Source organism: Saccopteryx leptura, chromosome 2 (genome assembly GCF_036850995.1).
Source record: "Saccopteryx leptura isolate mSacLep1 chromosome 2, mSacLep1_pri_phased_curated, whole genome shotgun sequence".
Lineage (NCBI taxonomy): Eukaryota > Metazoa > Chordata > Mammalia > Chiroptera > Emballonuridae > Saccopteryx > Saccopteryx leptura.
In genome coordinates this window covers 188,636,966-188,654,548 of record NC_089504.1, presented here as the reverse complement: position 1 = coordinate 188,654,548, position 17,583 = coordinate 188,636,966, and the positions used below count along the sequence as shown (strand labels likewise).

The following is a 17,583-nucleotide window of genomic DNA, read 5'->3' as shown; positions in this document are numbered from 1 at the left end:
CTCTTTGTCCCTCTCTCTGTCTGTCACACACACACAAAAAATTATATATATAATATATATAAAATAAATAAACAGTCTAGGGGCTGGCAGGAGTCTTTGGGAAGTGCTGGAATGGACCAGCACTTATAAAGGAAGAGGAAGGTGTTTCAGGGGCAGACCATGGGTGGATCGCCCACTCTCTTGTGCGTGTCTGTTTCTCTTTTGCTGGCCTTGCCATTCCTGGGCTCAGGTAACCTATGGAGAAGGTAGTGTGTAACTTATTTTTAGTGCTTTTTGGAATATAATGTGAATGATGTTTTTATTTTTAAATGCTGGATAGTCAAGATTTATTTGATTTGTCTATGTTTTACTTTGTAATTATGATTACATAGGAACTATTGGGTAGAAGTATATGTTTTTTAAGGGTCCTGTGTTTTTTTCATTTCCAGTGTCACTTTCAGCTGTGGTCTTACTCTATTTGGTGAATCATGTCCAGGGTAAGTAGGAGTTCAAGTACTTTCTTCTTAAACTAATGGATAATCTTGTGAGGTCACACGATTTTCTGCGTGCCTTTTTAGAAGCCAGTGCTTTCGCTCAAGTAAAATGACATTCCTTTTGTAGTGATGGAAGCATTGCATTATATAAAACAGTTATGTATTCTGGACCTTCACATTTATTAAAATTGTCATTTTGGGTCAGTTCAGTGTAAGCTTTGTAATATAAAATTTTCGATGTTTTTATATTAGCATAAAGAAGCATTTTTAATAAACTAAAGCCATTCCTATGTTGTCTTATATTTAAAAAAAGAGGTGAACAAATTTATAACTAAAATTTTCACTTTAAAGTTGAAAGTATTTGATATAGAATGAGAAATTGCAGACTTTTTTTTCCTTTTGTGAACATACATGTACTACATGCATTTGTGTTTTTTTCTTTTTATAAGATTTTTGATGTTAACTTTATCAATTTTTCTAACTGGCTTACCCTTAAAGGTTGCTATATATTTAGAAGTATGAATACACATGCTGTTTTAATAATTTTAGGTCATTTTCTTTAATTTCTTGAAATTCTCACTGTTACTGAAATTTGATACAATGTCCCAGTTAAGAAAATCTGAGTGGCCTGACCTGTGGTGGCGCAGTGGATAAAGCATCGACCTGGAAATGCTGAGGTCGCCGGTTCGAAACCCTGGGCTTGCCTGGTCAAGGCACATATGAGAGTTGATGCTTCCAGCTCCTCCCCCTTCTCTCTCTCTGTTTCTCTCTCTCCCTCTCTCTCTCCTCTCTAAAAATGAATAAATAAAAAATTAAAAAAAAAAAAAAAAAAAAAAGAAAACCTGAGTGAGGTAATACATAAGTCCAAACTTAAAAAAAAAGCTACAATTAAGAAGTGATTTTTTGTATCATATAAGGATTCTTAAAAAAACATTTTTTTCCTTTGGGAATGTTTCAGGAGAGAAACTCTCATCTTCCATAGCCTTTTCTATTACTTTAAAGTGCCAGTGCCAGTGTGTGTGTGTGTGCGCTGTGTGCGTGCTGAGCTTTTCCTAGAGCAGCTGTATTGGAAATACCATATGCTCATTTGTGTTTTAGGTGGGAACCTAAATTATTCTGCAAGACAAAGGAAAGAAATAAAACTTTCCCATGCTGAGTAAGTATTGAAAAAGAGGAAAGTTGTCTTTATTTTGAAATTTTAAAACATTTGTATTTTATATCAAGGTATTAGGATTGGATTTTAAAGAAAGTCTTCTTCTTACAGTTTGAGAGCTAATGACTATTTCTAGAACTACTATAACAGAATTCCTGTTTGGATCAGAAAATTTTAAAAGGTGGAGATCAAAGGTGAAAATGAAGGCAAAAAAGGAATTTGTCTTTAAATTGCCTTCCAAGAGAAAGAGATGTGTAGTATTTGTAATTTATTGGAGCAGAGGTCTTTGTCCTAAGTTCCTCTGTTGGGCTCACCCTCTGTTCTCTCTGATATTTTTTTTTCTTAAACCACTGAGATAATTTTTTATCTTTTCTTGGTACTAATATGCTTTCTGTATTCTCTGACTCATTTGAAACAGATTAAAGTATATAGTGTGTGGTTTAAGTTAATTTACTTTTTTCCCTGAGTGTCTGCTACAACATAATAGTGATTCTATTTCCTATTTCTAATTTTTTAAACATTGAATATTTTTTTTACTTTAAAAATGTATTTTTAAATATATACCATATAATTGTTTTATGAATTTTGAAAATTTAAAATCTAGTAGAACAAGGTGGTGAATTTTGGCTATATCAAATTCCCTTTTAATGTAATTCTATTTCTAGAAATACATTTTAAGAAAATAATCAAAAGTATTGTAAGTTTTAAATATCTTTATGACAATCCTTGTGTATTATGTAAAAGAATTGGAGACACCATAAATGTCCCAGAGTAAGGAAATGGTTAAATATATTATGACACATCTATATATTATGCTTTTTAAATCATGTTTTAGAAGGCTTTCTAAAGTCAGAGATATTTAACATGTCATATGTTAAAATGCAAATATAATATCCTAATTTTTCTTTTTTAAATATGTAGGCATGTATATTTCTTAAACCTATTACTTGTATAGAATAGAAAAAATGGGAACACAGGAAAAAGTGAAAAAACAACCCCCAAATATTAACAATTCTGTTTGAATGATAGGGTTCTAAGAGTTTATTTTTTTCTTTGGTTTTCTATATTTTCTAAATTTTTTACATTGATTGTATGTTACTCTTATGATTATCAAGATTTAAAAGATTACCCAGCAAAATGTGTGATGTTTATTATTTGGCAATTTGTGTTTTATAATGCACATGGTTTTTGTTTTGCAAACCTGATGGGGCTTTGTGTTGTTCCCCTCTTTTTGATAATTTATTGTATTATGTTTTGCAGATGAGAAGTTTAAATGACTGTCATGAGAATGGGCTGCACACATCATTGATTTGAAAACTCCAATTTTATTTTAAAAGTAACTTTTATTTAGAGTTTAGTCATTAGAAAAAATAATGGTCTGGAAAGTTATTCATATTTCAGGTATACGTATTTCAAAGAATATTTGTATTATTTTACCCTCTGTCTTTTGAGTATAGCTAAAGAGTTTTACTTCAGATTCGGCTAATCAACAGTGAAGTTTAGGAAATTGCTCTGGGATGTGCAGGTGAATTTTAGTAAGGACAGTAAATAATGGAAGTCTTATACTGAGTTCATTTTCTTAAGGTATGTCTTGAGGAGATGGCTTTTTCTTAAAGCAAAAAAAATTTGAAAAGCTTTTGAGGGGGTAGAAGGAATATTTTATATACAATAAACTGTGGCATTTTAATAAGCATTCCCTTTTGTAATAGAAAATACAGTATTTGAAAGATACTTAATGAAGTGAAGTCTCTTCATTTTCCCAAATAGCAGATTGTATTCTGCTCTTTCTAGTGATGAGAGGTTGCTGGGCGGTGACCCTTTTGAGCTACTTTATTTCTCCGCTACTGAGCACCTTTGTTATTCAGGGACATAATTTTGTGGTCCAAACTTTCTGTACAGTTTTTTATAGTCTAATCAGTTACTAAAGATATCCTTTAAATTATAATAATTGCATATCTATATGATAAATAAAAATACTGTAAAAAGAATACATGATGTCTTTTTTTAAATTTTAATTTATTGTGTTTACATGGATTCAAGTGTCCCACTGAATATAACTCCCTCACCCGCCACCCCTCTGTTTCTTTTTATACCCCTTCTGCCCCCCTCCCCCTAACTCCCTCTCCCTTCCCTCTAGGATTTGCTGTCTTGTTATCTGTATCTCTGTGTTATGTATATATAGTTTCACTAATCCCTTTACCTTCACTGATCCCATCCCCTCATCCTCTACCCTCTGACAGCTGTCCCTCTGCTCCCTGTGACCCCGCCTCTGCCTCTATTCCATTCGTCAGTTCACTTTGTTCATTAGATTCCACGTATAAGTAAGATATTATAATATTTTTTTTTCTCTGCCTGGCTTATTTTACTTAGCCTAATAATCACCAGGTCCATCCATGCTATCACAAAAGGTAAGATTTCCTTCTTTTTTAATGGCTGCATAGTATTCCATTGTGTATATGTACCACTGCTTTTTAATCCACTTGTCCACTGACAGACACTTGGGCTGTTACCAGATCTTGGCTATTGTAAACAATGCTGCAGTAAACAGGGGGGAGCCTATCTTCTTTTGAATCAGTGATTTGATATTCTTGGGATATATTCCTAAAAGTAGGATGGCTGAGTCAAAAGGCAATTCTATTTTTATTTTTTTGAGGAATCTCCATACTATTTTCTACAGTGGCTGCACCAGTCTGCATTCCCACCAGCAGTGCAGGAGGGTTCCCTTTTCTCCACACCCTCGCCAGCACTTATGTGTTTTGTTAATAAGTGCCATTCTGACAGGTGTGAGGTGATATCTCATTGTGGTTTTAATTTGCATTTCTCTGATGATTAGTGACATTGAACATTTTTTCATATGCCTATTTGGCGATCTGTATTTCCTCTTTGGAGAAATGTCTATTCAGTTCTTTTGCTCATTTTTAAATTGGATTGTTTACCTTCCTGGTATTGAGTTTTACAAGTTCTTTATAAATTTTGGTTATTAACCCCTTATCAGACGGATCGGCGAATATGTTCTCCCATTGTGTGGGCTGTCTTTATTTTGTTCATGGTGTCTTTTGCTGTGCAAAAGCTTTTCAGTTTGATACAGTCCCATCTGTTCATCCTGTCCTTTATTTCACTTGCCCGTGGAGATAAATCAACAAAAATATTGCTATGAGCAATATTGGGGAGTTTACAGCCTGTTTTCTTCCAAGATATTTATGGTTTCATGACTTACATATAAGTCTTTTATCCATTTTGAGTTTACTTTTGTGAATGGTGTAAGTTGGTGGTCTAGTTTCATTTTTTTGCAAGTACCTTTTCAATTTCCGCAATACCATTAATTAAAGGAGAATGTCTTTACTCCATTGTATGCTCTTACGTCCTTTGTCAAATATTAATTGACCATAAAGCTGTGGATTTATTTCTGGGTTCTCTGTTCTGTTCCACAGATCAGTATGCCTGTTCTTATGCCAGTACCAAGCTATTTTGAGTACAATGGCCTTGTAGTATATTTTGATGTCAGGAAGTGTGATACTCCCACTTTATTCTTCATTTTCAAGATGGCTGAGGCTATTTCTGTTCTTTTTTGGTTCCATATAAATTTTTGGAATATTTCTTCTATATCTGTGAAGTATGCCATTGATATTTTATTAGGAATTGCATTGAATGTATAGCTGGCTGTGGATAATATAGACATTTTAATGATGTTTATTCTTCCTATCCATGGACATGGTATAGGCTTCCACTTGTTTGTATCTTTCATGATTTCTTTTATCAACATTTTATAATTTTCCAAGTACAAGTCTTTTACCTCCTTTGTTAAATTTACTCCTAGGCACTCTTTTTTTTTTTTTTTGCAATAGTGAACGGAATTGTTTTTTTAATTTCTCTTTCAAACAGTTTATTGTTGGTGTATAAAAATGCCTCTCATTTCTGAATATTAATTTTATATCCTGCCATCTTGCTGAATTCTTTTATTAGGTCTAGTAGTTTTTTTACTGATACTTCAGAGTTTTCTTTTAAATTTTTTATAATGTTTGAGACCAAGTGTCTCTGTCTTACTACAGAAATGAGCCAGACAGAGATTGTAGGAAACAATTGCTTTCAGAAGGGGAAAGAACAATATAGCACTTCACAACTATATTGTAAAAATTAACCCAACCTGCCACCAGAGTTTTCTATGTACAGTATTATGTAATCAGCAAATATAGTTTTACTTCTTTTCCAATTTGGATGCCTTTTATTTCTTCTTGTCTGATTGCTGTGGCTAGGACTTCCAGAACTATGTTGAAGAGTAGTGAAAGGGGGCACCCTTGCCTTGTTCCTGATCTTAAGGAAATTGCTTTTAAGTTTTCCCCATTGAGTATGATGTTGGCCGTGGTTTGTCATAGATGATCTTTATCATGTTGAGGTATGTTCTCTGTATTCCTACTTTGGTGAGAATTTTGATCATAAATGGGTGCTGGATTTTACCTAACTTTTGATTTTTAAAAAATTTTAACAGCCTGACCTGGTGGTGGTGGTGCAGTGGATAGAACATTGGACTGGGACACAGAGGACCCAGGTTTGAAACCCTGAGGTCACTGGCTTGAATGCAGGGTCAATGGGCTTGAGCAGGGTCTCACCAGCTTGAGCACAGGATCATAGACATGACCTCTTGGTTGCCGGCTTGAGCCCAGAGGTTACTGGCTTGAGCAAGGGGTCTCTTGCTCTGCTGTAGCCCCTTGGTGAAGGCACATATGAGAAAGCAATCAGTGAATAACTAAGGAGTTACAGTGAAGAATTGGTGCTTCTCATCTGTCTCCCTTCCTGTCTGTCCCAACTTTTCCTCTCTCTGCCTGTCTTTCTCTGTCTCTGTCACACACACACACACACACACACACACACACACACACAAAATTTAAACACTGATTTTAACTCTTAAGAGGAAGATAAGAAAATCTGTGTTGAAATAAAGAAAATTTGCCTTATTACAGTCATTGAAAGATTATGAGAATTAGGTTTTTCTCTAGACATTTATGTTTTTCACATTAAATAAAATGTGGATATGAAATTTTTGTGATAGACATAAACACGTTTTAATTGACTTAGTCTTAGCATATTAAAGTCAAGGAATTTTTCATGTGTTTTGCTCTCTATGGGCACACAGATATTTTAGACCTATGGTTTTTAACCTTTTTACACTTGGGAACCAGTGAGAATAGAATTATTTCAGGGACCGCTAAAGCAGAAATCACCCTGAGCATAAGCGAAATCAACTAAGATTATTGGGTCTATAATCTTCATTCAACACCAGGTTGGATAACTCTTTTGCGAACTGGCACAAAATTTCTGGTGTCTCGGCTTTGGACTGGTTGTTGAAAAACTGTTTTAGACTACAACCATTGAACCAAAAAAGTTAGCTGATTATATTGTTTAAAGCACGTGGCATAGTATTTTATGCTTAAAATTTCTGGAACAGATTAAAAATGCATTCTTTTTTGGGTAGGTTTACTTACATCAGTTTTTCTAATTTATAGTTGTGTCATTATTCAAGTGTTAGTTCCTTAGGCTTTTACTGCCCTGTAACTGTTCTAGCCCTTGGCTAGTTCAATGCTGGCCTCCCCAATGGGGGGAGGATAGGGAGTCAGCCGCTGCTGCTGCTGGGCTTGTGTGGTTGGCCTGCCTTTCTCTTTCCACTACCTCCTTGCCTGCTGCAGTAAGCTGTTTATATTTTTTCAAATGAGTCAGATTGCATCTCTTTTCAGAGGCTTTGTCCATGCTCCCTTTGCTTAGAATGTTTAATCTAGAATTCACTATGACCTGGTTTCATTGGATTTCCAACAGGAAACCTTATCCCCTGCTCAGAACCATCATTCCTACAGAAACGAATTCCTGTGGTCTTCAGAACACCCTGTACTTCTCCTTCTTCACTTACCTCAGCCCATAGTGAAGATTGGTGGTGGTGTGGGTTTCTCTCTCCTCTAAATTGTAAGCTCCTTGACGGTAAGAACTGTGTTTCTTATATGAATAATGACTGTGTCCATAGTGCTTAGCACAAAATAAATATTTTTTGAATGATACATAAATAAAAAGTAAATCGGAATAACTTTTTAAAAAATTTATTTTATAAATTTTTTTTATAATGTGTGGGGGGAGGAGCAGGAAGCACCAACTCAACAGTAGTTGCTTCTCATACATGGCTTGACTGGGCAAGCCTGGGGTTTCGAACCGGCAACCTTAGCATTGCAGGTCGATGCTTTATCCACTGTGCCACCAGCCATCACTGGAATAACTATGAAGGACAACTGCATTATGAATAAGAAGATCTAAAAGGGATATAGTGATAGGCTACCTGACTTGGCTTAGCAATTCCATTTCTAATAATTTATCCTAAGGAAATCATCAGATGGCTACACATAAATATTGATATATTCTAAGAAAGTCTCTTCATTGCAAGGTTGCTTATAATAGCCTAAAATAGGAAACCACCCATGTTTATAAAAATAGATCAGTTAAATACATCGTATCATGTGCCTAAAGTGGAATACTGCTCACAAGAATTAAGGGATATTTCAAAATGAATATGAAGTGATGAAACATTTGAATTTTTTTTATTAAACAAGAACAGAAAAGCAAATGACAAGTCAAAGAAAGTTTGTTTATACAAATGAGATGCAAACTCAATTATAGTGATTGAGTAGCAAGTGACATAATGGGGATGAACAGAAGCATGTCAAACTGGATGAGAGGGCCATACATTGACTGTTCAGTAGGGTGTATGGTCACCCGAGACTGCCAAAACACTGACAGCGATGGAGCAGGACAGGATCAGACTGTCCAGCAGTTCTTATGGGATCCTCTGCCACTCTTGCTCCAGGGCAACTTCCAGCTCAAGACTTGTTTTGGGAGGCATTGGACGGTTTGCCAGACATCTTCCCAGTGCATCCCAAGCCTGTTCAATGGACTTCAGGTCTGGAGAACGTGAAGGCCAGTCCATGTGTTCGATTCCTGCCTCCTGAAGCATGTTGTTGATGCAGTGTGTACAGTGCTTGCATTATTGTCCATGAAAAGAAACTTGTGTCCAACTGCTCCAGCATAGGGTACCATTATAGGGTGCAGGACCTCATCTTGATATCTGACAGTGTACTGTTTCTGATGACTTGGAGGTTGGTATGCCCACCAATGCTGATGCCAGCCCACACCATGATTCCACCACCACTGAAAGAGTCCCTTTCTCGCATGAAATGTGGATTCTCCCGTGTTCCTTGTTCACGCCATATTAGGATACAATGATTGTCTGGCTGCAGACTGAACTGTGACTTAGAGAAGAGGACAGTTGACCACTCATCACGAGTCCAATGTGGATGCCCATCAGCCCACCTTTTATGGGTTCTGTGGTGTTCAGCAGATAAGAGAATACATGCCATTGGTCTCTGGGCATGTAGTCCAACATGATGGAGCTGATTTCGTACGGTTTGGGCGCATATCCGTCATCTAGTGGCACCAAGAAGCCATCCCCACAGCTCTGTTGCATTGCTGCACCTGTTCCTTCTTGCAAATAAGGTCAAGTAGCGGTCATTTCTTGCTGTTGTGGCAGATGCGTGACCCTGCCCTCATCTTTGTGCTGTGCCAGTCTCTTGAAAGTGATTCCACAGTCTGCTAATCATGCTTTGGGATGTTCCAAGTGCTGTTGCTACTGTCGTCTGTGTTCGACCAGCTTCAAAATATCCTATGACTCTCCAGGCTTTGCATGCAGGCAAATCATGTTGCAGGGGCATTGCAAGGGCTGGGAAATTGCAGGATGTTCACTTTCAAGATCAGGGAACGTGCAGATACCCCGGTACTTCCAGCCTTTTGTACAATGCTTTTTTTTTTGTATTTTTCTGAAGCTGGAAACGGGGAGACAGACAGACTCCCGCATGTGCCCGACGGGGATCCACCCGGCATGCCCACCAGGGGGCGATGCTCTGCTCTTCTGGGGCATCGCTCTGTCGCGACCAGAGCCACTCTAGCACCTGGGGCAGAGGCCAAGGAGCCATCCCCAGCGCCTGGGCCATCTTTTTGCTACAATGGAGCCTCGGCTGCGGGAGGGGAAGAGAGAGACAGAGAGGAAGGAGAGGGGGAGGGGTGGAGAAGCAGGTGGGCGCCTCTCCTGTGTGCCCTGGATGGGAATCGAACCTGGGACTTCCGCATGCCAGGCGACGCTCTACCACTGAGCCAACTGGCCAGGGCCTGTACAATGCTTTTTCACCAATAAAGTAAAAGTTGGTTTTGCAACTCATTTGCATAATTGAATAACTTTCTTTGACTTGTTATTTTCTTTTTTTTTTTTTCTTTTGTATTTTTCTGAAGTGAGAAGCGGGGAGGCAGAGAGACAGATTCTGCATGTGCCCCACTGGGATCCACCCAGCAAGCCACTAGGTGGCGATGCTCTGCCCATCTGGGGCATTGTTTTGTTGCAACCGGAGCCATTCTAGCGCCTGAGGTGGAGGCCATGGAGCCATTCTCAGCGCCTGGGCCAACTTTGCTCCAGTGGAGCCTTGGCTGCAGAAGGGGAAGAGAGAGACAGAGAGGAAGGAGAGGGGGAAGGGTGGAGAAGCAGATGGGCACTTACTTTTCCTGTGTGTACTGGCCGGGAATTGAACCTAGGACTTCCACATGCTGGGCCAACACTCTACAGCTGATCCAACTGCCAGGGCCGCTCATTTGCTTTTCTGATGTTCTTGTTTAAAAAATAAAATGCTTTTTTTGCTTCATAATCATTTTGAAATATCCTCTAATTTTTGTGAGCAGTATATTAAGCAGTCATTAATAAAGTTTCATTAGAGAGCATACTGATATAGGGAGTGATGGCCTTATTTTGTGAAAGATTTTGTGTTACTCCTTTTGTAAAAGCAAGCATGTCTGAAGGATATGTACATATTATCTTGAGTTTGAAGAAAGTGGTATTAGTGTTCAGAAGGGAGGAAGGTAACAGGTAGTGTTTTCTAAAGAACTTTGAGGATGCAGGTAGGAGTTCAATGGAGCCCTGAGTTAAAAATAGAATTTTCATTGTCAGGAAGAAGATTGCGTGTGATTAACTGTAGGAGAAAGCACTAGAGAATGGGGTATGGCTAAATGAATGATACACTTTGTTTTTGATCCCAGTGGTAGCAAAGAACAGCTGTAAGCTGTCTGCAAGCTGTCCATGTTTTCTGTGATGCCTCCCCACAGCCTCAGAACCCTTGGCTCCTCCCTTTGCGTACTCTTGGAGTGTCCCCTGGGGGCCCGGGTGGGGAGGTTGTTGAACCCTGAGTAGGAATTTACTGCTTAGAATTGCTGTGGGGAAAACTGAGAAATACTGGAAAGTCCTTGACATCTTGCAGGCAGGCCGACAGTCAATTTATGACACATTTATTGCCACTTTTCCCCCTGAAATGTGTGTGTACATGGTTATGTACTAAACTAACGTGTTATCTCGTTGGTAGGTTTTTATTAGCCCCACATTATGGCAGCTGTTCTGCCTAACTTAGAATGTTCCCTAAACTGGTTTTTTTTTTTTTTTTAAGGTTTGACTGCAAATCAGTGTACTCTGTGGGAGTTTGACTTTGGAGAGGGTCACCTCTTGTGCTTGTCTCCTAAGTTTTATTAGGTAGTAGCTTTTTATGCTTCCATTTCCTGATTAGCAAGTAGAAGATCACTAGAGTTCCTTTTAGCACTCAGGTTCTTAATTTATAAAACATACAGGTATGATATGGCTAATTACCATATTTAGATGATAGTCATTGATGCATGATCTAAACATTGTCTAGAGAAATAGCTATCAATCTGTTGCACTGAATGGATTAGTTGGTGCGTTGGACTGTATTAACCCTCCTGGGGTTGCTTCTGGCTTCCTTTGAGCACTCTGGCAGGGGAGTGAAGCATGCTCAGGAATCTCTAGGATAATGGCGGCTTGTTCACAAACAGCTGAAAGTGCGGGCTGGTGACACTTTCAAGCTTCTTACACACCTTATCCCATTGTCCCCCTTCCCCCAAATATTAAGGCTTGCTCAGTTTTCCAAGGAAAGTCTGATGATGTTAGAGTTCTATGTGTTACACATTCTGGTAGTTTTAACCTTTTTTTTTTTTTTTTTTTTTAGTTTTAACCTTTCAAAGCAGACCCCATCCACCCTGGGGGAGAGGTAAAAGTGTCAGGACAGAAGGTGAATATCTCCCCCATCCCCAGCCCAGTGGAGCCAGATTTCAGAGGGTGCAGTGGACAAGCGAGGGACACACTGTCAGTGGAGGGAGGTGGGAGGAGGAGGGCCCTCTGTAGCAGCAGGAAGCTTGGGCTGGGACAAGAAGGTAGTGAGGGGGTGGGCCTGGGGAGATGTTATCTCAGATTTTAAAAGTCATTGCTCATGAAATGAGAAGAGAAATAATGTGCTCTCTTGGTTCCTGTGGGATCTGTGGAGATGGAGTCCTGGATTGAAGGGTGGGAGGGCGGGATGGGCCTAAGAGGACAGGCATATTTAATGGATGTTTTAGAATGTTTTCCATGGCTTTATTTTATAAGTCTATGAATTTTAATAAATAATGTGTTCTGGCTACTACAACCATTGAATAGGCTATAGAACAGTTTCTTAATGAGGATTTCCAAGGGAAGCTATTGTAATACTTTAAGATAACACATATGCTGCCTTCATTGAGGACTCTAGAAGTTTTGGGTTGTATTCTAGCACTTGGATTTTTTTTAAAGATTTTAATTTATTGATTTTACAGAGGAGAAGATCGAGAACTATCAACTATAGTTGCTTCACTGTAGTTCATTGCTTGCATATCAAATGTGCCTTGACCGGGCAACCCAGGGGTTTGAACCAGCAACCTCAGCATTCCAGGTCAATGCTCTGTCCACTGTGCCATCATAGGCCAGGCCCAGCACTTGGATTTTTAAAATGCTTTTCTAATCTGATAACAAAGTACATACAGTTTTTATGATTATTTTTATTTATTATTATTTTTTGTGACAGAGACAGGGAGAGAGCCAGAGAGAGAGAGACAGAGAGGGACAGACAGACAGGAAGGGAGAGAGATGAGAAGCATCAATTCTTGTGGCACCCTAGTTGTTCATTGATTGCTTTCTCATATGTGCCTTAACCAGGAGGCTACAGCAGAGTGAGTGACCTCTTGCTCAAGCCAGCGACCTTGGGCTTCAAGTCAGCGACTGCACACTCAAGGTGATGAGCCCCTGCTCAAGCCTATTGAGCCCGCGCTCAAGCTGGCAACCTCGGGGTTTCAAACCTGGGTCTTCTGAGTCCCAGTCCAATACTCTATCCACTGTGCCACTGTCTGATCAGGCTGATTATTTTTATTTAATATGCTCTGTTTCATAAATTACGATATGGAATATGTGTTGTCTTTGACATCCTCTTATGATTCAAAGAAATGTAGCTGTAGGGAAAACCAAGCATGATGTAATAATCTTGATAATGTAAGATATGCAGACTTATGTGTTACTGTTTCTGGTATCATTGATGGCACTTTAGTAGAAGTGGTGACTCAGAGATGTAGAAAATGTAGACCACCTTCCTTTAAGGGTCTCATTGGAGACTGGGGGAAAATGGACAAAGGACCAGTGACTATCATACAGCAATGGCTGATGGGGTTGAGATAGTCTCTGAGCTGCATTGTAAAGTAATATGATTCACCTAAACAGAGAAACCATGGGTGAGATTGGGGAAGTTGTAGAGCTGATCCTGGGAGAGCTCACTGTTAATGAAAGTGGAATGAAGGGGCACGGAGAGTTTAGGTTGAAAGCTTTCATAGGAAGTGCATTGCTGAGGGCCTTTCTGCCGCGGACCAGCGCGGCTCCAAATAACAGTGCGGAATTAAGGAAACACACTTTGTCAGAACAAAACCGATGGTACCGGGAGGACTCTTCAAACTGCCTGGCAGTATCTGAGTGCCCCACAGCCCCAGTTCGCTTTATTATATAGACCTATGCAAATCAAGGACCCTGATACAAAGTTGCACATCAAAGGCTAAGACAGGAACTCTCCCAAGGTAAAAACAGGATACATTAGTGAAATTTACAAACATCTGAAACAAACAAAGAGTCAGAGGAAAGGCATGTATATTGCTTCCTGCAACCCAAGGAAGGAAGTGGAGTGGGTGCAAATACTCAGCATCAAAGCCAAATAAGGAGATGGAGGGGGGAGCACTTAGCCTCCTGCCAAGCCTCGAATCTATAATGGCTTTTTGCCATTAATGGTCCACAACATATCCCCCTTTTCTTTTTAATTTGTATGCTGAGATTTGCACTCATCTGATTTTCTAATATGGAGGCAGATGGAAAAAATACAGAACAAACACAAAATTAGTATAGCCAATGCTAACAGATACCCAAAACAAGTATACTAATATGTCACAGTGATTAAAGCCTTTAAGCAAACTTTTTTATTTTTTTTTCTGAAGCTGGAAACGGGGAGAGATAGTCAGACTCCCGCATGCGCCTGACCGGGATCCACCCGGCACGCCCACCAGGGGCGAGGCTCTGCCCACCAGGGGCCAATACTCTGCCCCTGCGGGACGTCTGCTCCTGGGGCAGAGACCAAGGAGCCATCCCCAGTGCCCGGGCCATCCTTGCTCCAATGGAGCCTCGGCTGCAGGAGGGGAAGAGAGAGACAGAGAGGAAGGAGAGGGGGAGGGGTGGAGAAGCAAATGGGCGCCTCTCCTGTGTGCCCTGGCCAGGAATTGAACTCGGGACTTCTGCACGCCAGGCTGACGCTCCACCACTGAGCCAACCGTCCAGGAGTGTTATTAGCCAACAGTGTTATTAGCTGGAATCAAATAAAAGAGGGTAGAAGTTTGCAGGACAAAAAATTTGGCATCTCTTGTACATCAGCATTCAAAAGAAACTGAAGTAAAAAGCGTAACAGGGTAGACCTGCAGGAGCTCCAGGACATGACTCCCCCCCCCCCTTATTATTTACAATTGAATCTTCAAGCAAGGATTTGCCTTTAAGCAAACCCTTTAAGCTAATAATACAACAAGAATCTATAAAAGAGTAATGTCCTTAAAGTGTTCACCAAGTCCAAGTTGGCACCAACACCATTCCAAATCTCTGCAAATGCAACCCAACCTCAGTTCAGTGCATCAAAAACTGTCACAGGAGCAGGAGTCCAGGAAAACTCCACATTCAGGAGAAGTCCTCATGGCACTGGAATTGCTGTCACTCTTCCACACTCTGCAGTTAGCGTCAAAGTCCCAATGACCGCTGCTCCCAGCTAGCAATGACCCAGGTAGACAGGAAAAGCCATCTGCAGCACACATGAAGATGGAGCTTCTGTTTTCTTTAAACCAGAAAGATGAACCCAGGGGTCCTATACTGGAGCTTTACAGCCATGGGGTGGTGAGGAGAACCTTGGGATACACTAAGCTGGGTGGCAGAGGTATATTTGTAAATTGGCAAAAAAGGAGCTCTGAATTAGGAGTAGGCCCTAGCCTAAAATATGAGTGGGGCATTGAGGCAGGAGGAATAAAGGAAAGACTATATATTAAACAAAGCAGCAGAAAACAGGACTATCAATACCCACAACAGAGATCTTTGAGGGAAGAATAAAAAACCTGAATATTCGGGCAAGACATAGTTAAGTGGCGCTTGTGTAAATGAGACCAGTCTACCGGCTACTTGGAAGAAATACCCCAGGCTCGTCCACAGTGTCATAGATGGGGCCGATGGCCCTGGGCACCTTTTAGTCTTCAGTGGCAAATGCCAGTATTCTGGGCAAGGTTAGGTCACAGGTGGCTGGAGCAGGGCTGGAAGAGACTGAACCCTCCCTTAGAGGAGCGAGGGGGAAGCCTACCTTCCAGTGTGTCCCTTCTTCCTCACAGCAAAGGCATGTAAGCCTGGCAGGCTTTGGCTTAAATGACCATCCTTTCCACTATTGAAGCAGGGCCCTGATGAAGTTCCAGTTGGAGCGTTGGAGCCTTTAAAGGCGTATGCCAAGAGCTAGTGTTTTACCTGATCTCCTTTGGGCTTTTTCTGCCTCTTGGTACCTTAAAAGCCATGCTCAGAAGATCTTGCCGAAGGGCTTGAGGGTCCCTATCTGCCTATATATCTGGAGCTATTCAGAAAAAGACAAAACAGTGTTATTAGCTGGAATCAAATAAAAGAGGGTAGAAGTTTGCAGGACAAAAAATTTGGCATCTCTTGTACATCAGCATTCAAAAGAAACTGAAGTAAAAAGCGTAACAGGGTAGACCTGCAGGAGCTCCAGAACATGACTCCCCCCCCCCCCACTTATTATTTACAATTGAATCTTCAAGCAAATGTTAAGCACACTTTACAATATTTTGACTTCAAAGATTGCAAGAAATTCTTGACTTTGTTAACTTTTAACAAAAATAGAGTAAGTGCACCTTCAAGTAACATTCCCACACTTATCAAAACACTCCCTTAATATTAATTAACAAGCACCTTAAAGAGTACATATCAAAACTGAAAAATCCCAGTGTGATCCTCATTATTCTCCTATAGTAAAAAAAAAAAAATCTTTACACTTTTATTATGTAAATCTATGCTGCTTCAAGCCTTTCACTTGTGGCCTGGAGCAGCCTGGCCAAACCAGCAAGTCTTTTGGATCCAAAATGAGCGCGCTTTACTTATTCCAAACAAAATTATATTTATATAGGGAAATGAAATTATCCCCATTTTGTTTTCAATACAAAATGGCACTTCCAAAACTAATATCATCATTACTTTTCATGTAAGGACTTAATTCAGGTCTTATAAACAAAAACACTTAGACATTATACAAAGACTTCGCATACAATCACACAAATCAAGAGTGAAACCTGGGGTTTTAGAGATTAAACAATGGCCTGCTTGATCTTAAGTAGGGCTACCTTAATAGGAATGAAATAAGGATATATACTAAACAGAGATCTCTCTCGAAAAATCTCAAGACGGCCGTATGAGATTTCTGTTCAGCAACACCCACATCAGGCCCCCCTTTTGCCCTCTTTTCAAGCAATGGAGCAGAAAAGAAATAAAATGATCTAAAACATTTAAAAAAATTAGATAATAATTGAGAAAGGGAAGAGAGCATAGTAAGTCTTATGCAATTGCTCTTGTGAAGTGAGTCTCTCATCTAGAATCATGGTGTCTCACCAGTCATTCAGGGATCCACCGAGGAGCTTCAGCAGACCTAGGAAAAACACACACACATATCCTCGGCCCCATAAGAGAACAGGGTCTGGACCTTGCCAGATTCCTGTGAGCGGGTCCCTCCATTGCACTTCAGGGAAGACTTTGCTTGCAGGGTTTCAGAGTCTCTCTGCTGCTGAATGACCCTGTCCATCAGTATTCAAAAAATTTAAAGTAAAAAGAGCATGACAAAGAAGATTTGCAAGAGTTTCCTAATATTTAAGTTGCTATTTGGCTCCTAACTTTGAACACAGCTCACAATGCACTAACCAAATCAGTAGTAAGTCTTAAGGATCTACATTCTATTCTATTTAAATTTAAATGAGTGCTCCTTACAAATTCTAAAAACATTTTATTTTTTCTAAATATTAGAGCCAGCATTTCCAATTTTTGCATGCAAAAAAACCTTAATTCAGGCCTTAAAAACAGACACATTTTAGACAACATTAAACAAAGACTAAACAGAAACAAGAATTAGACAAACCACACAAACCAGAGAGAAACCCAGGATTTCAGAGCACATCCAGATTAGAAAGATGCCTGCCTGATATTAGTCAGGGCATTTTCTGACAGAGAGACTGAAGGATGTGACTAAACAAAATCTCCTCGAGAAAATTTGCTCTCGGTAGCTGCTGGGATATTTCCTATAGTCAGATCCAACACAGGTCCCCCACCTCAACCTCCAGGCAAAGAATAATAGAGAAACAAAATGATAGTTCAGAAGACCGCAGTCAAAACATTAAAGAAAATCAGACCATGACAGGAAAAGCTGTAATTTTCCTAATACCTGAGTCTCCTATCCATTCTCATATTCTATAGTTGCT

General features: G+C 39.7%; 1 protein-coding gene across 3 annotated transcripts in view; it reads left to right on the top strand.

The window, feature by feature from the left end:
• MFSD1 (major facilitator superfamily domain containing 1) overlaps nt 1-17,583 on the top strand; it is an 86,857-nt gene that overhangs the window by 28,729 nt on the left and 40,545 nt on the right. Inside the window, exons 14-16 of one of the 3 annotated variants that reach the window (XM_066369845.1) lie at nt 429-476; nt 1,572-1,629; nt 3,997-4,034. In XM_066369845.1, the coding sequence (XP_066225942.1) occupies nt 429-476; nt 1,572-1,629; nt 3,997-4,034 (144 nt within the window). Of the gene's footprint in view, nt 1-428; nt 477-1,571; nt 1,634-2,886; nt 3,615-3,996; nt 4,035-17,583 lie in introns of those variants that run through there. The other 2 variants (XM_066369846.1, XM_066369847.1) reach the window with 2 other exon arrangements.